The 20,930-nt window shown below is 46.1% G+C and overlaps 1 protein-coding gene across 1 annotated transcript in view; it reads left to right on the plus strand.

Annotated features, from left to right (window-relative positions):
* The window catches only part of ccdc138 (coiled-coil domain containing 138), a gene marked incomplete at its 3' end in the record, with an annotated part of 41,488 nt that overhangs the window by 18,492 nt on the left and 2,066 nt on the right, over positions 1 to 20,930 (plus strand). Inside the window, exons 12-13 of the mRNA XM_080785226.1 lie at positions 302 to 470; positions 5,707 to 5,883. Of these exons, the coding sequence (XP_080641352.1) occupies positions 302 to 470; positions 5,707 to 5,883 (346 nt within the window). The remainder of the gene's footprint in view (positions 1 to 301; positions 471 to 5,706; positions 5,884 to 20,930) is intronic.

Genomic DNA, 20,930 nt, shown 5'->3' on the forward strand with positions numbered 1-20,930 from the left:
TGAATCTGATCTCAGGTCAGAATGGGATAAATGCCTTGCAGAAACCACCATGTCCTCCTGCATTTAGAAACGGATACATCCCCCCCCACCCCCCCTCCCCCCCCCCCCCCACGGTATAGACTTGATCTATAGACTTTATTATTTAGTTAGTGAAGTTTGGGGAAGGAGCCAGAAGAGATGGAGTGTGTGTGTGTGTGTGTGTGTGTGTGTGTGTGTGTGTGTGTGTGTGTGTGTGTGTGTGTGTGTGTGTGTGTGTGTGTGTGTGTGTGCGGTGTGTGTGTGTGTGTGTGTGTGCATGCAGGCTGTGGCGTTGAGGCGTTTAGGGGAGGAGGTGTCTCGTCCCACCGTCCCCCAGTCTGAGGAGACAGACGGACCCCGCCCCCACCACAGGACATGTCCTCTGTACCGGAGCCCCTGTCCTCACACACGTGTCCTCGCCATGCTCATCGCTCTGCGCACCGTCACGCAAGGTACGCACACACACACACACACGCACACACACATACATTTCGATTTCTTCATTTGAATCCACAAATTACAATTAATCTTTACAAGGAAACAAATATAACGGGGTTGACAGTTCATGTTCACTTAAGGATACACATGGCACCTCCTTCTCCACACAGACAAACTGCCTATAACAGCCCAAACAGAGCTCAGTATTTGGCAAGTTGTTTGGCTTTGCTTTTTGTCATGCCAGCTATTCTTAGGCCACTCATGGTCAGTTTATGCACACGGCCCAGGCTTCCGAATATCAGTATGGCAAATCTACAGCGATACCCCAAGTTTGTTATAATTCCAAGTAATGGTTGATACTTAGAATATTTATCTTGGAATGCCTGGTCCATGTACAGATCAAAGACACGCACGTGCGTGCGCGCACACACACACACACACACACACACACACACACACACACACACACACACACACACACACACACACACACACACACACACACAGCTGTTGGAGATAATCGTCCCGTGGATGGATGGAGGCACAGTGAATAAATTCCAATGTCAACGAGTTGTTGTGCAAATCCTTTCACAGGTGCTTTTATATCGATGGAAAATACGGCATAATTCACGAGCGTCCTCTTGGAATACACTGTGATCATATGTGTATATATGATATATGTATATGAATACACTGTGATCATATGTGTGTGGACGTTGCTCTCCCCAAACATGGCTTTTCGAAAAACTACAAATCATTTTTTATCAAGATATTTTTACTACCACACTCACTCACTCACTCTCAACATTAAACCTTTTGGCGGGAACCCCTTTTGGTGTTTTAAGCATTATGTTACGCTTTAGCTATTGAAAAATAGCAAATCTACAAGCTGTGGCGCGCTACAAGCTTGTAGGTCTGCTATTTTTTTTTAAAGATCATGAACATGTGTCTCAAAGCTTTGAATATATATTCTTTCAGAGCGAACGTTTTTAACTCAAATCTTTGCTTCTGGGAGGTGGTGGTCCCTGAAACAACACATTTTCAGATTGGGGCAAATTTCATATATTTTAGGGTGTCCTTGACATGAAATATTGAGAACCACTGATACAGAAACATGAGGTTTTTCAGGCCTATACGGGTTAAAGCTTTGTATTCTCTGTAGTGGATTGAATGGTATGAGATTTCACGGCGCGGTACATCTGACCATAAGACCACGTTGTCTAGGATTTCACGCTATGCTGTACATTTACCCCCACACCAGACAGTATTTAGCTTTTGAAGGGAAAATATTTCTTCATGGAACTGAAGCTGCCGTCTGTGTGTATCTGTGTGTTTCCCTGAAGCTCTCGTGCACTAGCATTGAACGGAAAATAAGGTTAAAGGAGAATTTCAGACTAAAAGGCTTTCTTAAATGGTAAATGGTGCATTTTTATATAGCGCCTTTATCCAAGGCGCTTTACATAGATTGTGCATTACCCATTCACCCATTCACACACACATTCACACACCTTTACATAGATTGTGCATTACATTCACCCATTCACACACACATTCACACACCTTTACATAGATTGTGCATTACATTCACCCATTCACACACATTCACACACCTTTACATAGATTGTGCATTACATTCACCCATTCACACACACATTCACACACCTTTACATAGATTGTGTATCACATTCACCCATTCACAGTTCACACACACATTCACACACCGGTGGCGGCAGAAACCATGCAAAGCACCAACCATCAAATCAGGAGCTCAAGGACACTTCGACACTAACTCTGGGGGAGCCCACAGGGTTCGAACTGGCAACCTTGCGGTTACCAAGGGAGGACGTCTGGAAACGTCCTAGGGATTCCAATGGAGGGATTCAGTGTACACGTCCTAGCTAGCGCATCCTCAATGATACCAGGCGAGAGAAGAATATTTCCTTTTTTTATTTTTCAGTCCGACTCTCGGCCACCGCCCTTCGCGCTCTAGGGTCATATTAGCTTACCGTTGACTTAGCTGTTGGCGCGGCGGAAAGAATGACTCGTCTCTCCTAATCCAGGGCGCTCTCCGTGGTTTTGATCTGATGGATATACTAGCGCTTCATTTCTGCTCCTCATCCGCCTCTCCTTCAAAATATGAACCATTTCTTTCTGGCACCCCAGAGCTCCTATTTTGAAGGAATCCCGGGAATGATTGTGTTAAAACACATTTAGTGCCGGAAGTGCTTCAAAATAGGAGCTTTGGGGTGCCGGAGTTGTCTGATCGCTTTTACTCTGAAAGCCATGAACCGGAAACACTTTCCTAAAAAAGTTGACTTGCCAAATTGACCTAACATCCCAATCGTTTTAATTTATACGATATATGATCCAAAAAGCGTTCATATTTTGCGGGAGAGACGGATGAGGAGCAGAAATGAAGCGCCAGCATATCGATCCGTTCATCACCACGGAGAGCGCCCTGGATCAGGAGATACGAGTTATTCTTTCCGCCGCGCTAACATGGGAGTCAATGACAAGCTAATAGTTGCACAGAGCATTAGCATACGGCAAGCGAAAAGCGAAAAGCAAAATGCCAAAAAAAAAAAAAATAGGAAAAATTCTGAATATTCTTATCTCGCCCCGTGTCACTAGGACGTCGCTAGGACGTCCACAGACGTCAAAAGCTACGATCGTTTCTAATCCTTATGACGGTCTCACACGTCGTATGAACTGAAACGGTTAATGAACTCTAAGCATGTACAATAGGAACTATGTCATGCCCGGAGTTGTGCATAACTGAACACTTTATTTTCTTACTGTGCAGTCCTTCAAGTGGGACGTGCAGGGGGGGGGGGGGGAGGAGGCATGGTGCGGGGGGGGGGGGGGGGGGGAAGGCGGGGGGAGGGGGGGAGGGTAAGGAGCCGGCGTCGTGTCCGTCCGTTCGTGACGCAAGTCATTTTTCCGTCTGCCGCTGAAACAAACGCAACCTCAAAACAGTCCTGTTTACATTTTTGGGGGTATTTTTTGCTACATTTGCTGCCTTTTGGCCTTAGCTCACACGCACGGCCGTGCTCCGGCAGAACGCTGGGGGTTCATTGAAGTGTTGCTGCGTTTGAAGGGCTTTGATTGATTTGTTGTTTTATGGTGAGCGTGGTGAACGCTGGCATGGCGGTAGAGGAGGGTTATTACATTAGGGGGGGGGGGGGGGGGGGGGTTCTTGTCTGGGTTTTTAAGAAGCTGCCCGTACCGGGCCAGATACACATCCTGGCTAAATCTCTGAGGCATCTCAACTGGGCTACGAACCACACACACACACACACACACACACACAGCCATTTTCCACATTTTAAAAAGATACAAAATAAATATTACAAATGTATTTATTTATCCCATTCTGGGCGGGAACCCCTTTTGGTTGTTTAAAGCATTTCGTTATGCTTTATGCTTTTTCATCGTGAAAATGTGGCGCACATCTTTGAATATATGTTCTTTCAGTTCAGAGCACACGTTTTTAACTTCTTGTCATGTAGCGTTCTGGCCTCTGGGCGGCCCTGCTCTCCACTCGTCACGGGAGATGCGAGTGGACAGCCGGGGGGGGGAAGTTTGACCAGCGTTTAACCCATTTAGACCCGAGGCCCGGTTCTAAAACATGTGTTCTCAAACACTTGTGCTGCTGTTATCGGTGGTCCCCCTCCCCCCCAAGCCTTTTCATGTCATGGACCCCCACAATTATATGCCACCACCCCACCACCCCACCACCTCTAAATATCGTAGCAACCGTCCCATCCCCCGTATAGTCTATGCATCTCTCTCTCCATTGATAAACAGCGCCGTAGCAACCGTCCCATCGCCCGGAGGGTCGGCCAACCTGAGTGTGTTTCTATATAAGCGTCAGTGTTGTTGCCAGGTTGGATCGCCGTTGCCAGGTTGGCTCGCCCGCCCGCTCCGGATTGACGTGAAGCTGGATTGGGCATAATGGAGAGATAATTCTTCCCCTCCAGCACTCCATCTCACACACACACACACACACACACAGGCACGCAGCCACACACACACACACACACACACACACACACACAGGCACGCAGCCACACACACACAGGCACGCAGCCACACACACAGGCACGCAGCCACACACACAGGCACGCAGCCACACACACACAGGCACGCAGCCACACACACACACACACAGGCACGCAGCCACACACACACAGGCACGCAGCCACACACACACAGGCACGCAGCCACACACACACACACAGGCACGCAGCCACACACACACACAAGCACGCAGCCACACACACACACACACATATATATATGTATATGTATATTATATTATATATACATCATAGGTACCATTTATAAGATAAAGAGGAAAACCAACCTGACTCCAACAAAAGGACGAGAAGCTTTTATCTTGCGTCGGCTGTAATGGAAGCCGAGTGTTCATGTGGGCGTCGTTCAGCCCAGAGCTCAGCCGTCTGACGTGATCTGAGAGTCGGGCTTTGGGTTTGGACCGGTAGAATGTGTTTTTGGGTTTGGACCGGTAGAATGTGTTTTTGGGTTTGGACCGGTAGAATGTGTTTTTGGGTTTGGACCGGTAGAATGTGTTTTTGGGTTTGGACCGGTAGAATGTGTGGACCGGTAGAATGTGTTTTTGGGTTTGGACCGGTAGAATGTGTTTTTGGGTTTGGACCGGTAGAATGTGTTTTTGGGTTTGGACCGGTAGAATGTGTGGACCGGTAGAATGTGTTTTTGGGTTTGGACCGGTAGAATGTGTTTTTGGGTTTGGACCGGTAGAATGAGTTTTTAGGTTTGGACAGGTAGAATGTGTTTTTAACGGGCCGCTTTGGGTCACAACGGATCCAGTATGAGACATTTTACAATTAGTTGCATGCTGAAAATTGCCGATCTACAAGCTGTGGGCTTGTAGATCGGCTATTTTCTGTCTGTAGCTGACGTCCTGTCCCTCTCTCTCTCCTGTCTGTAGCTGACCTCTCTCTCTCTCTCTCTATCCTGTCTGTAGCTGACCTCTCTCTCTCTCTCCTGTCTGTAGCTGACGTCCTGTCCCTCTCTCTCTCTCTCTCCTGTCTGTAGCTGACCTCTCTCTCCCTCTCTCTCTCCTGTCTGTAGCTGACCTCTCTCTCTCTCTCTCCTGTCTGTAGCTGACGTGCTGTCCCTCTCTCTCTCTCTCCTGTCTGTAGCTGACCTCTCTCTCTCTCTCTCCTGTCTGTAGCTGACCTCTCTCTCTCTCCTGTCTGTCTGTAGCTGACGTGCTGTCCCTGGCGCTGGCCCGCCTCCAGGGGGAGATGCAGGCGTGCGAGCGTAGCCGCGGGGTGTTCCTGCATCACGGCGGCGTGGGCGTGTTACTGTCGCTGCTGCGGGCGGGGCGCGGCGGCCTGGCCACGCCCACCGACCTCCTGATGACCCTCGCCACGCAGTCCCGTGAGTCCAGCCGTCTGATTGGTTGATTGGTTTATTGTTGATTTACAACAGGGTCCACCATGTTCAATTCATGAAAACATTTAGAGACAAATACAAATAGACACTTCTACACTGTAAATCCCTGGAACATGTGACGCGTTTAAAACCTAAACACCATGTGTGTAATAATAAAATGGTTTATTAATGGTCATAAAATACAGTAGACGAGTAAGATGCGCAAACGCGGGAAGCGAACGCAGCTCGTACATATTTGGGTTTTGGACGTATAGCTGCTTTGGGGACCCTAACTTTTTATATGGTGCCCCTTTTGTGCCCATATATGGAGCTGAGTGGACCTGGCCCCTTTTGTGCCCATATATGGAGCTGAGTGATTGCTGATGCAACACACTCCATATTTGGATAGCGGGACAGACAGACAGACATGATCTGCTAGGTCTCATAGTAAGTGCTCACTGCGTTCGCAAACACGAGTTCACTCAAACACCTCTGTTCTGAACACCTATAATATGACTGACTTTGATTGTAAAAACTAAACACGTTTATGTGTTTAAAAAGTGTTACAGGCGATTAAACATGTTCTTCTGTTTATATTCTAAACAGTGTGACACGTTTAAAAAGTGTTACAAATATGTGTTTAAAACAGTTTATAACCTAAACGCTTGGGTTTAGTTTGTATATAGTCAAAGAACAGAACAGGAATTCATCATAAAGGAGGTAAAAAAGGGAAAAGAAACATATACAGTGAGGGGAAAAGGGGGGGGTTCAGATTTTACGGGGGCCAGTTTTGAATTGCAGCCGTCCGTCCGTAGGTGCCCTTTGAGGGCCCTTTGAGGGCTTAGCGCACCACCGAGCTTGTAGGTCTGCTATTTTTGAAAAATCGAAGAACGACTGACATAGAAAACATATCTTTCAGAAAACTGTCAGGATTTAGAAGACAATTTTAGAATCTGATCTCAGGTCAAAATAGCTTAAAATAAACTATATAACAAACTAAATACATACATATTGGTATATTCATAATCGATTAGTTTGATTGAACTGTTGCACTTCGATATAGAAAACCTTTATATATTTTTTGATACGTTGCCCTAGAAGAACACTGCTCGCCCGCCACACTCGTCTCTCTCTCCGGAGATTTACGGGCTGTCGGTCCGAACACCATTTACCTTGATTTATCCCCTTCTGAACGGGAACGCCGCATTATGGTAGACTTTATAGCTTTGGAAAAATAGCAGATCTACAAGCTCGTATAGCGCGGCACCGAGTGCCACGCTACGAGCTTGTAGAGCTGCTATTTTTGAAAAATCTTGAAAATGTGGCGCAAATCTTTGAATATATATATTCTTTCAGAGCGAACGTTTTTTAACTCAAATCTTTGCTTCTGGGAGAGCGGTCGGTCCCTGGTACAACATATTTTCAGATGGGAGGGGGGGGGGGGGGTCGGCGACCAAATACATATAATATTTTGTGGGTCCTTGACATGAAATATTGAGCACCAGCAGTGATATAGAAACACGGTCAGGACGTAGAAGACGTTTTCAGGTCTAAAGGGGTTATCCCAGCATCCCCGTCCTCAATCTGCCTCCTATGAAACCCACATGTTGAGGCTGAGCTCCTCCTAAAGCCGCCATCAATCACCACCGCCGTGAGGCGGCGGCGGAGGAGGATGGAGGCGAGGCGAGCACAGACGTATAACGTCTAGTATGTACTGTACGCTACGGGACGGTCAGGGGCCGTGGACCCCATCACCCCCCCTCCCCTCTCTCTCTCTCTCTCTCTCTCTCTCTCTGTCTCTCTGTGCGGGGTCTTTCATAGGCAGCCAGGAGGACTACACTAAACCCAAGCGTTTAGGTTATAAACTGTGATGTGTTTAAAACCGTTTATAACCTAAACGCGTGGGTTTAGTGTGATGGATCTTGTTGAGCTGGTCATTTTGAAAGTAGCTCTCAAGTCAAAAAATGTTGGGCACCCCTGTGCTAGAGAGAGAGAGAGAGAGGGAGAGGAGGGAGGGAGAGAGAGAGAGAGAGAGAGGGAGAGGAAGAGAGGAAGAGAGAGAGAGAGAGAGAGAGGGAGACAGAGAGATAAATGGCTGCAGTATGCCCTTCCAGACGGTGTAAAGGTCCAACACAAGGCGTGTCATTCTGAAGTGTGCACTGATACAGAACAGAGCCCTGTGCCAGGGGGACTGTAGGGGTCTGTGTGTGTGTGGGGGGGGGGTGTCACTGTGTGTGTGTGTGTGTGGGGGGGGGGGGGTGTCACTGTGTGTGTGTGTGTGTGGGGGGGGGGGGGTGTCACTGTGTGTGTGTGGGGGGGGTGGGGGTGGGGGTGTTCTGACACACCAAAAGTCTGACAGTCATTAGACCGACAACCTACCAGTACCCCCCCCCCACACCCTAAGCTAACCCTAACCGCAAGCACGACGCACCTCATGTCGGAACTTTTGGTGTGTCGGATGTGTGTGTGTGTGTGTGTGTGTGTGTGTGTGTGTGTGTGTGTGTGTGTGTGTGTGTGTCATTGCTAGTATAGTATTTGTACAATCATTTTCCTGGTCCTCACAACACACATGGATGTTTTATGCCCGTTAAAAATATTTTTTTGAGAACGGCTTAGGTTTAGATTTGGGTTAGGGTTGAGCATCTTAGAGCTTAGGTTTAGATTGGGGTTTAGGGTTGAGCATCTTAGAGCTTAGGTTTAGATTGGGGTTTAGGGTTGAGCGTTTTAGAGTTTAGGTTTAGATTGGGGTTTAGGGTTGAGCGTCTTAGAGCTTAGGTTTAGATTGGGGTTTAGGGTTGAGCGTTTTAGAGCTTAGGTTTAGATTGGGGTTTAGGGTTGAGCATCTTAGAGTTTAGGTTTAGATTGGGGTTTAGGGTTGAGCGTCTTAGAGCTTAGGTTTAGATTGGGGTTTAGGGTTGAGCGTTTTAGAGCTTAGGTTTAGATTGGGGTTTAGGGTTGAGCATCTTAGAGCTTAGGTTTAGATTGGGGTTTAGGGTTGAGCGTTTTAGAGTTTAGGTTTAGATTGGGGTTTAGGGTTGAGCGTTTTAGAGCTTAGGTTTAGATTGGGGTTTAGGGTTGAGCATCTTAGAGCTTAGGTTTAGATTGGGGTTTAGGGTTGAGCGTTTTAGAGTTTAGGTTTAGATTGGGGTTTAGGGTTGAGCATCTTAGAGCTTAGGTTTAGATTTGGGTTAGGGTTGAGCATCTTAGAGCTTAGGTTTAGATTGGGGTTTAGGGTTGAGCATCTTAGAGCTTAGGTTTAGATTGGGGTTTAGGGTTGAGCATCTTAGAGCTTAGGTTTAGATTGGGGTTTAGGGTTGAGCGTTTTAGAGCTTAGGTTTAGATTGGGGTTAGGGTTGAGCGTTTTAGAGTTTAGGTTTAGATTGGGGTTTAGGGTTGAGCATCTTAGAGCTTAGGTTTAGATTGGGGTTTAGGGTTGAGCGTTTTAGAGCTTAGGTTTAGATTGGGGTTAGGGTTGAGCGTTTTAGAGTTTAGGTTTAGATTGGGGTTTAGGGTTGAGCATCTTAGAGCTTAGGTTTAGATTGGGGTTAGGGTTGAGCGTTTTAGAGTTTAGGGTTGGGGATGATTTTAGTCATAGTCTCTTAAATAGTTTTAATTTAGTTTTAGTCACATTTTAGTCACCCGGAATGTTTTAGTGTTTGTCCGACGAAATATACGATTCTAGTCGACTAAATCTACAGTTGATTTAGTCGACTAAATATATATTTTGGTGGGCCTTGATGCCGTCGTAATGACGATCTACAAGCCTGCGTTGTGAACTTGTAGATCGGCTATTTTCAGCATGCAACGAATTGTAAAATGACTCGTACCGGATCTCTAGTCCACTAGTCCCCTCAATTTACAATTTACAATTTAGGCATTTAGCAGACGCTCTTAATCCAGAGCGACTTACATTAAGCAAGAACAAAAGCATGGGAATACATCACATAAAAACATTTATCATGAAACATGCGTAAGCTAAGAAAGTAACAGTGGAATATCTATAATGAAACTATACATATAAGCTATACATCTATACTACTATGATATACATTATGTACTATGGCGTGCTATGACTACATACAATGCACTTATGCTGTCTACATACCATGCTATAAGTCTGTATCAAATGCTATCTAAGTCTACAGAATAGCTATCTTTTAGTCTTTAGTTTTGTTAACAAAATTGTCAGTATATTTAGTCTTAGTTTTAGTCATCATAGCTTAGTTTTCATTTAGTTTCCAGTTTTCATCAGTGAAAATAGGTAGTCGACGAACATTTTTCATCTTAGTTTTAGTCGACGAAATCAACACTCCATTTTTAGGTGATAAGGTGACAACCAATGGAAACGATCGTTGGTAAAAAGGGGCGGGGAGCTCTGATAGATCATAATATGATTTGATTGATTGTTTATTTATTTCCGTGTCCTGCACACACTGTGCCCAATTAACCCCTCGTGGGTTTATAAGACACCATTTCACAATTGCATTTACAGCATGTTTACATTGCATAGTTCATTATATTACAACTCAGATTTATATTCTGTCTAAATGATGTATGATGTATATTATAATTATGTATGTATATACATCACATCATCACATTCCGTGCTCAGCCAATCAAATCGTCACCAATGTCATTCCACGGAAAGCTGGGCACATAGGAGGGATCTGCTCAAGAGCGGCGCAACAACGCAAGTGTAAAAAAAAGAAGCTAAACAGAATCCAGGTCTGGTGAGTCGCGGGGGGGGGGGGGGGGGGGGGTGTGTGCACGTAACGAGCACGCGTGCAACAAATTCACGGGAATTCGTAAATACGCTTGCGTTGTCGTACGGCGACTGCTCCCCCAGTGCTCCGCGCAAAAAAACAGCAGTAGCTTTCATAAAATGTTGATGTCCTCACAACTATAGTCATTCAGATGAGATGTGTGTGTGTGTGTGTGTGTGTGTGTCTATAGTTAGTTAGCCACGATGATGGGTGTGTGTTTTACTGGGGCACTTAACCCATTCTGGGCGGGCACCCATTTTGGTGTTAGCACTATGTTATGCTTTAGCTATTGAAAAATAGCAGATCTACAAGCTCGTAGCGCGCCACCGAGTGGCGCGCTACGAGCTTGTAGGTCTGCTATTTTTGAAAAATCGAAGAACGACTGACATTTTTTAGAATCTGATCTCAGGTCAGAATTGGTTAATCAGACCAGTGTGTGTCCAGTGGAAACCTCGTATGAATCTGATCTCAGGTCAGAATGGGTTAATGAGGACAGACAGGGAAGGGGTATAGTGACCAGAGGGGGGGGGGGGGGAAGGGGGGGAAGGGGGGGAAGGGGTATAGCGACCAGAGGGAGGGACGACATGGGTTCAACACCTGGAAAGGTCGCCCAATAAAAAAACTAAATGCTAAATAAAATAAGCAATTAGTCACGAAAAAAACACGCCATGCGCACACGCCACGTCCCCGTGCCTCGTATCATGGCCAATGTACCGTCACACATGCAGGCAGCAGCCCATGGTTGTACACCACACACACACACACCACACACACACACACACACACACACACACACACGCGCTGTCCCAGTAGCAGTGTTTTACTGGGCAGCCACGGCCACTTCCAGGTACAGTTGGGTCTGTTGTCTATCGCCTCAAGGTCTTAAGCTACCATATACTCTCATATTAAACCATTTTGGGCAGGAACCCCTTTTGGTGTCATGTTATGCTTTATAGCTATTGAAAGAATAGCAGATCTACAAGCTCGTAGCGCCACTCGGTGGCGCTACGAGCTTGTACAGGTCTGCTATTTTTTTGTTTTTAAATCGAAGAACGACAGAAGAAGAAACATATAGCTTTTTTTCCCCCCAGAAAACTGTCAGGATTTAGAAAAACGTTTTTTTTAATCTGATCTCAGGTCAGAACGGGTTAAACGGCTCCCAGGGACACATGTGGCCCTGCTTACTGTCTGCCTTCACCATGCACGTGCGTGCGTGTGTGCGTGCGTGTGTGTGTGCGTGCGTCGGTATACTGAATGTGTGTCTGGTCCAATCTGGTTGTATGACTCCCATTCAGAGATATACAGTAATCCACTGCATGTGGCATTGTGTGTGTGTGTGTGTGTGTGTGTGTGTGTGCATAAGTTCCTGTCCATTTGTGTGCGTGTGTGTGCTCGGACCGTTATGCTCTAGTCTCTATAGAGACCCTCCCCCCCCTCCCTCCGCATTGACACCCCTCCCCCCCCCCCCCCACTAAATCACTGTGGACGAGTATACCGTTTGGCGCTGACCCTTGACCCCCCCGGGCCGTTTGAAGTCTCACATGGGGGACCTAGTGTACAGTATACCTACAGTATGGAGAATGGAGGAAGCAGATGTGTGTGTCTGTCCATCTGTGTTTGTCCAGACACATCTGTGGCAAATCTAGCGCACATGTAAAAAAAAAAAAAGAAAAAAGAAAGGATGATAAGTACGCATCATATCACAGAGCCAAGGGGGCGCGATAAAACCTTCTTTTGGCTTCCAGACATTGTTTTTTCCTCTTCCCTGTAACTGTCGGGTGGAGAGGTGAGCGGCGCTGCCTGGGAAACGGATAACGTGTAAATTGAGACCATTCATAATAAGCAACGTTATCATGCGAAGCGTTTGGGGGAAAAAAAACAAACCGCTACTGCTACACTGTAAATCCCTGGAACATGTGACGCGTTTAAACCTAAACACCATGTGTGTGTAATAATAAAATGCCAAGTGTTTATTAATATTCATACAATACAGTAGAACACGAGTTCACTCAAACACCTCACGAGAACACCTAGAGTGTTCAAATTCTAAACACCTATAATATGACTGACTTTGATTGTAAAAACTAAACACGTTTATGCGTTTAAAAAGTGTTACGGGCGATTAAACATGTTCTTCTGTTTATAATCTAAACACTGTGACACGTTTAAAAAGTGTTACAAATGATGTGTTTAAAACAGTTTATAACCTAAACGCTTGGGTTTAGTGTGTATAAGCAGTGTTGTTTTTCTCTGTTTTTACCCCCGTCTGTAAAACAATTAACTGCCCTTAAACCAGACCACAAATGCAGCATTTACTTTTGTTTTACTACATGGTGAAAGACATGCAAAAATGCCCTCCATCTCCTTCCCATGCCATGCCATGAAGGAAGGAAGGAAGGCAGCGTTCAGGAGAATTATTTTTTCAAAGTCCTCCTGAACTTGAACGCAGCATTTTCACACTAAACCCAAGTCTTTAGGTTCTAAACACTTATTTGTAACACTTTTTAAACATGTCACAGTGTTTAGATTATAAACGGAAGAACATGTTTAAATCGCCTGTAACGGTTTCTAAACGTGTCACAGTGTTTAGATTATAAACTGAAGAACATGTTTAATCGCCAGTAACACTTTTTTTTAAAACCCAAACGTGTTTAGTTTTTACAATCAAAGTCAGTCATATTATATAGGTGTTTAGAATTCGAACGCTAGGTGTTCTCGTGCAGGTGTTTGAGTGAACTCGTGTTCTACTGTATTTTATGACCATTAATAATTTTAAACATTTGGGCATTTTATTATTACACACATGGTGTTTAGGCTTTAAACGCGTCACATGTTCCAGGGATTTATACAGTGTTGCATTGAACTAATTAGTTTCTAAATCCATGTTGTTTTACACCTGCATCTCTCCACTAGATAAAGGGTTGGGTTGCACCCCCGAAAAATAGCTGATCTACAAGCTCTCAACGGGATGCCAGCCAGCGCGATTCCGTTCGTCTCATAAAGCTTTGGATATCTGGGATCTTGTCGTGTGGTGGTTTTATGCACTGCGGGCGCGCACAAAGAGCCAGATGAAAAGAACACCAAATATGTGGAGATAAACAACACAATAAAAAAACAACGTAAATTGTTTTTCTCTATAGCTGTTACGGAAAAGTGAGGTTAACCCATTCTGGGCGGGAACCCCTTTTGGTGTTCGCATCATGTCGTGCTTTAGCTATTGAAAAAATAGCAGATCTACAAGCTCGTAGCGCGCCACCGAGTGGTAGGTCTGCTATTTTTTTTGAAAAATCGAAGAGCGACTGACATAGAAGACATTTTTAGAATCTGATCTCAGGTCAGAATGGAAAACTGTCAGGATGTATAGAAGACATGTTTAGAATCTGATCTCAGGTCAGAATGGAAAACTGTCAGGATGTATAGAAGACATGTTTAGAATCTGATCTCAGGTCAGAATGGAAAACTGTCAGGATGTATAGAAGACATGTTTAGAATCTGATCTCAGGTCAGAATGGGTTAACCACTCGTCCATGATGTAGCGTCGCTATTCTGGGAGGAACAATCGCCGGACAAACTTGCAGTGGAAAGTATAACTCAGTACAATTTTGAGCACTTTGTTTGTATACAGCAGCGATATATATATACACGTATATACATATATATATACAATAAGCAGCAGCAAGTAAGCAAGCAGAATTGAGCGCAGGTTGTATGACAGCAGCACGCTGATACACCAGCAGTGGGCAAGCAAGAAGGCAGAGGAATGCAAACCTCTGGTTCAAGTAGCCGGTATGAGAGATGGGGTGAGCTGTGATTGGCTGAGTGAATCATGTGGATGATGCTGCGGTGGCCCAATTAACGGCCGGCGCGCTGACTGAGGTTCCCTGACTGAACTTGCCCCGCGCATGTCTACGACAGGCGCAAATGCTCATTTCAGTCAGACAACTCAAGGAGGATGTAATATATATATTTATTGAATATAAGATAATCAATGCAATATATTTATTATGGTTTGGCGATGTATTGGATCTGCTTTTTTAGGTACGGGTCAACTATGTTTGAGGTACTGTAGGTTGTGGAGGGAAGGAAAGATTGGACCCCGAGGCGACCCCGGTCAGCTAAAGAATTAGTTTAGGAAGTCTCTATAGTGTTGAAGTGGTTTCCAACAAATAAAATAAAACACTCACTAGCAAATGGCTTTGTTTTTGAGAAAGGCTAATTAAGGTTGTGCAAAATGAGCATCTCTCCCAAAGCTGCCGTTAAGATGGAGTCATTTTAATGTGCGGTGGCGTGATGAAGCCGTGAGGATCGAGCCCCATGCGGCGAGCATGTTGCTCCACTCCCCTTCACACGTTTTACTGCCCTGCTACCGAAACAAGGCTCTGAAATTAATAATAAAGAAACTGGCAGCACGTCCCCGCAAGTAACAAATCACTGACACATTACCAGCAATAAATCCCTTGTTGGCATGCAGGAAAAACCCCCAAAAAGAACTCTGTTGTGTGATTTCATATTTTGTGGGCTGTGTGCGCGCCCCTTACTTTTATTTTGCATGGCACATTTCAACAACAAGTTCCGTTCAAAGTGCTTCATGCCGAAGCATGAAGCATTGAGACATCTCAGACACGCAGCATTAACCCATTCTGACCTGAGATCAGATTCATACGAGGTTTCCACTGGACACACACACTGGTCTGATTAACCCATTCTGACCTGAGATCAGATTTAAAAAAAAATGTCAGTCGTTCTTCGATTTTAGAAAAATAGCAGACCTACAAGCTCGTAGCGCGCCACTCGGTGGCGCGCTATGAGCTTGTAGATCTGCTATTTTTCAATAGCTAAATAATATCATGATGCTAACAGCAAAATGGGTTCCCGTTCAGAATGGGTTAAGACACACAGATGAAACGCATTATGAATAAAAAGGGGCATTTGAATATAATTAAAGAATGAGAGGAAAGTTAACCCGTTTTGGTGTTTTAAAGCATTATGCTGTGCTTTAGCTGTATTGGAAAACTAGCAGATCTACGAGCTTGTAGATCTGCTAATTTTGGAAAAATCGTGAAAATGGGGCGCAAATCATATTTATTTATTTCATTTCAGTTTGGTTTTGACATACTTATATTCATTTTACATATTTTCTTTTTTTTACATATTCCAAAACTGAAAAGAAAAGGAGCAGGAAGAAATCTTTTATATACAGTAGTATATATTCTTTCAGAGCAAACGTTTTGAGCTCAAATCTTTGCTTCTGGGAGGGGGTCCCTGGAACAACATATTTTCAGATGGGGGTCCCTGGAACAACATATTTTCAGACGGGGGGGTCCCTGGAACAACATATTTTCAGATGGGGGTCCCTGGAACAACATATTTTCAGATGGGGGGTCCCTAGAACAACATATTTTCAGATGGGGGGTCCCTGGAACAACATATTTTCAGATGGGGGGTCCCTGGAACAACATATTTTCAGATGGGGGGTCCCTGGAACAACATATTTTCAGATGGGGGTCCCTGGAACAACATATTTTCAGATGGGGGTCCCTGGCACAACATATTTTCAGATGGGGGGGATCCCTGGAACAACATATTTTCAGATGGGGGTCCCTGGAACAACATATTTTCAGATGGGGGGGATCCCTGGAACAACATATTTTCAGATGGGGGTCCCTGGAACAACATATTTTCAGATGGGGGGTCCCTGGAACAACATATTTTCAGATGGGGGGTCCCTGGAACAACATATTTCATGGGGGTCAATTACATATAGTTTTGGGGCACCTTGACATGAAAATCTTTGAACATGAGATTTTCCAGAAATCTGTCTTTAGGATTTAGAAGGCATTTGTAGAATCGTCCTCAGGTCTAAATGGGTTAAAATAAAACAGAATGATAATAGGAATGAAATTACACGGCAAAGGAAATGATTAATACAATATAATAACCGACCTCTGTAATAAAGGCAGAAAAGGGCAGTACAGAAACAGCCTTCAACTTTAGATTTCCAAGAAGTGAGAGTAGTAACAGACAACAGCAGTTTTCTTGGAGTTTGTTCCAGATATATATGTAACGGTCCATTAAACGGAAAGCTGCTTCTCAGAAAGCAGAGCGTCTGTCCGTCTGTCCCAGACCTGAGAAGCAGAAAGCAGAGCCGTCTGTCCGTCTGTCCCAGACCTGAGAAGCAGAAAGCAGAGCTGTCTGTCTGTCTGTCCCAGACCTGAGAAGCAGAAAGCAGAGCTGTCTGTCCCAGACCTGAGAAGCAGAAAGCAGAGCGTCTGTCCGTCTGTCCCAGACCTGAGAAGCAGAAAGCAGAGCTGTCTGTCCGTCTGTCCCAGACCTGAGAAGCAGAAAGCAGAGCGTCTGTCCGTCTGTCCCAGACCTGAGAAGCAGAAAGCAGAGCTGTCTGTCTGTCTGTCCCAGACCTGAGAAGCAGAAAGCAGAGCTGTCTGTCTGTCTGTCCCAGACCTGAGAAGCAGAAAGCAGAGCTGTCTGTCCGTCTGTCCCAGACCTGAGAAGCAGAAAGCAGAGCGTCTGTCTGTCTGTCCCAGACCTGAGAAGCAGAAAGCAGAGCGTCTGTCCGTCTGTCCCAGACCTGAGAAGCAGAAAGCAGAGCTGTCTGTCCGTCTGTCCCAGACCTGAGAAGCAGAAAGCAGAGCGTCTGTCTGTCTGTCCCAGACCTGAGAAGCAGAAAGCAGAGCTGTCTGTCTGTCTGTCCCAGACCTGAGAAGCAGAAAGCAGAGCGTCTGTCCGTCTGTCCCAGACCTGAGAAGCAGAAAGCAGAGCGTCTGTCCGTCTGTCCCAGACCTGAGAAGCAGAAAGCAGAGCGTCTGTCCGTCTGTCCCAGACCTGAGAAGCAGAAAGCAGAGCTGTCTGTCTGTCTGTCCCAGACCTGAGAAGCAGAAAGCAGAGCGTCTGTCCGTCTGTCCCAGACCTGAGAAGCAGAAAGCAGAGCTGTCTGTCCGTCTGTCCCAGACCTGAGAAGCAGAAAGCAGAGCTGTCTGTCCGTCTGTCCCAGACCTGAGAAGCAGAAAGCAGAGCTGTCTGTCTGTCTGTCCCAGACCTGAGAAGCAGAAAGCAGAGCTGTCTGTCTGTCTGTCCCAGACCTGAGAAGCAGAAAGCAGAGCTGTCTGTCTGTCTGTCCCAGACCTGAGAAGCAGAAAGCAGAGCTGTCTGTCTGTCTGTCTGTCTGTCCCAGACCTGAGAAGCAGAAAGCAGAGCGTCTGTCCGTCTGTCCCAGACCTGAGAAGCAGAAAGCAGAGCTGTCTGTCTGTCTGTCCCAGACCTGAGAAGCAGAAAGCAGAGCGTCTGTCCGTCTGTCCCAGACCTGAGAAGCAGAAAGCAGAGCTGTCTGTCCGTCTGTCCCAGACCTGAGAAGCAGAAAGCAGAGCTGTCTGTCCGTCTGTCCCAGACCTGAGAAGCAGAAAGCAGAGCTGTCTGTCTGTCTGTCCCAGACCTGAGAAGCAGAAAGCAGAGCTGTCTGTCTGTCTGTCCCAGACCTGAGAAGCAGAAAGCAGAGCTGTCTGTCTGTCTGTCCCAGACCTGAGAAGCAGAAAGCAGAGCTGTCTGTCTGTCTGTCCCAGACCTGAGAAGCAGAAAGCAGAGCTGTCTGTCTGTCTGTCTGTCCCAGACCTGAGAAGCAGAAAGCAGAGCTTTCTGTCTGTCTGTCTGTCCCAGACCTGAGAAGCAGAAAGCAGAGCTGTCTGTCTGTCTGTCTGTCTGTCTGTCTGTCCCAGACCTGAGAAGCAGAAAGCAGAGCTGTCTGTCCGTCTGTCCCAGACCTGAGAAGCAGAAAGCAGAGCTGTCTGTCTGTCTGTCCCAGACCTGAGAAGCATGGATGGTTCATACATTATAATGTCGCACAAGATCAGACATGTATACTTTTGGGGCATTATATAATAATTATATAATCCATTCGATGCTTACAAATTATTTGACAGACAGGGAGCCACTGTAAAGATCTACTAACTGGAGTTAATGTTGAACTTTCTTGGTATTATTTAGTAAGGACTCGAGCAGCAGAATTCTGAATGGGCTGTTTGTCACTTGTTGTCAGCTGATCTGCTTTTTAGGGAGATCTGGGGTGAAGATGAAGACACATTTAAAGTATTCTACTGAAGATGAATGCATGGACTGTTTTTTTGCCTGTAATTTCAGCGTAATAAATAATAATAATAATAATAAAACTTTATTTGTATAGCACCTTTCATGACATGAAATGCAGCTCAAAGTGCTTCACAGAGCAATGGAGAAAAAAAAAGAAAAGCAAGGCAACGACATTAAAAAACAAGCAGTAATGCAATACAATGAGGACATGAATAACAAGCAATAAATTAAAAGCAATTAATGTTGTAGAGGTGGGTCTTGAGCTGAGGTTTAAAAATGTCTACAGAGGCTGCCTGTCGAAGGTACAGTGGGAGCTTGTTCCACGCCGACGGCCCGTAGAAGCAAAAAGCTGCTTCCCCGTATTTTTTTGTTGCCATTTTTTTAGACAAAGCGAGCAGGCCAGCAGTGGAAGACCTTAGGGGCGGTTTGGGACATATTTAGACAGTGGATGTGGAACCACTGTGCCTGTAGCCTGTGTGGAGGCTACCACTGTGGCCCCTCACTGGCCCTTTGGAGGCTGACACTGTGGCCCCTCACTGGCCCTATGTGGAGGCTACCACTGTGGCCCCTCACTGGCCCTGTGTGAAGGCTGACACTGTGGCCCCTCACTGGCCCTTTGGAGGCTGACACTGTGCCCCCTCACTGGCCCTGTGTGAAGGCTGACACTGTGGCCCCTCACTGGCCCTTTGGAGGCTGACACTGTGGCCCCTCACTGGCCCTTTGGAGGCTGACACTGTGGCCCCTCACTGGCCCTATGTGGAGGCTACCACTGTGGCCCCTCACTGGCCCTGTGTGAAGGCTGACACTGTGGCTCCTCACTGGCCCTTTGGAGGCTGACACTGTGGCCCCTCACTGGCCCTTTGGAGGCTGACACTGTGGCCCCTCACTGGCCCTGTGTGGAAGCTGACACTGTGGCCCATCACTGGCCCTATGTGGAGGCTACCACTGTGGCCCCTCACTGGCCCTGTGGAGGCTACCACTGTGGCCCCTCACTGGCCCTATGTGGAGGCTACCACTGTGGCCCCTCACTGGCCCTATGTGGAGGCTACCACTGTGGCCCCTCACTGGCCCTGTGTGGAGGCTACCACTGTGGCCCCTCACTGGCCCTGTGGAGGCTGACACTGTGGCCCCTCACTGGCCCTATGTGGAGGCTACCACTGTGGCCCCTCACTGGCCCTATGTGGAGGCTACCACTGTGGCCCCTCACTGGCCCTGTGTGAAGGCTGACACTGTGGCCCCTCACTGGCCCTTTGGAGGCTGACACTGTGGCCCCTCACTGGCCCTGTGGAGGCTGACACTGTGGCCCCTCACTGGCCCCTAGACATTGCAGAGTTAATTCTGATTCTGATGGAGTTCTTTTTTTTGCAGCCATGCAGGAATGTGCGTTTAGCAGAAACATGTTTTTCTTAACTAGCAACCGACTCATTTTTGGAACTTCAAGGTCTTCATTTGCTTTTATTGACAGAAAAATAAATAAATAAAATATGCCATCTGTGTGTGTGTGTGTGTGTGTGTGTGTGTGTGTGTGTGTGTGTGTGTGTGTGTGTGTGTGTGTGTGTGTGTGTGTGTGTGTGTGTGTGTGTGTGTGTGTGTGTGTGTGTGTGTGTGTGTGTGCATGCGTGCGTGCACATTATGGTTTAGTGTAGAGAAACCCAGCGTTAACACTGACAACATGGAAGCTCATTGAAAAGGCAGCGTCATCACAAGCATCTGCGTCCTGCGTTCACCCTCGGACCGCTGACCTGAGATCAGATTCATACGAGGTTTCCACTGGACACACACACTGGTCTGATTAACCCATTCTGACCTGAGATCAGATTCTAAAAATGTCAGTCGTTCTTCGATTTTTCAAAAAATAGCAGACCTACAAGCTCGTAGTGCGCCACTAGTGCTATGAGCTTGTAGATCTGCTATTTTTAAATAGATAAAGCATAACATGATGCTAATGCCAAAATGGGTTCCCGTTCAGAATGGGTTAATACATCTAGGCCTGACATCTAGGCCTGGCCTTTAGAACATGTCTTCTAAATGGTGACAGTTTTCTGAAAATCCTCATGTTTCTGTATCGGTGGTGCTCAATATTTCATGTCAAGGACCTCAATCTTCATATGACCACCGTGCTCTGACTATAGGTGCGCCACCCGTTCAAAACATATCAAAATAAAGATTTATTTTGATATGAAAAATGATATG

Source organism: Protomyctophum bolini (assembly GCF_963924005.1).
Source record: "Protomyctophum bolini genome assembly, chromosome: 16".
NCBI classification, from domain to species: Eukaryota; Metazoa; Chordata; class Actinopteri; order Myctophiformes; family Myctophidae; genus Protomyctophum; species Protomyctophum bolini.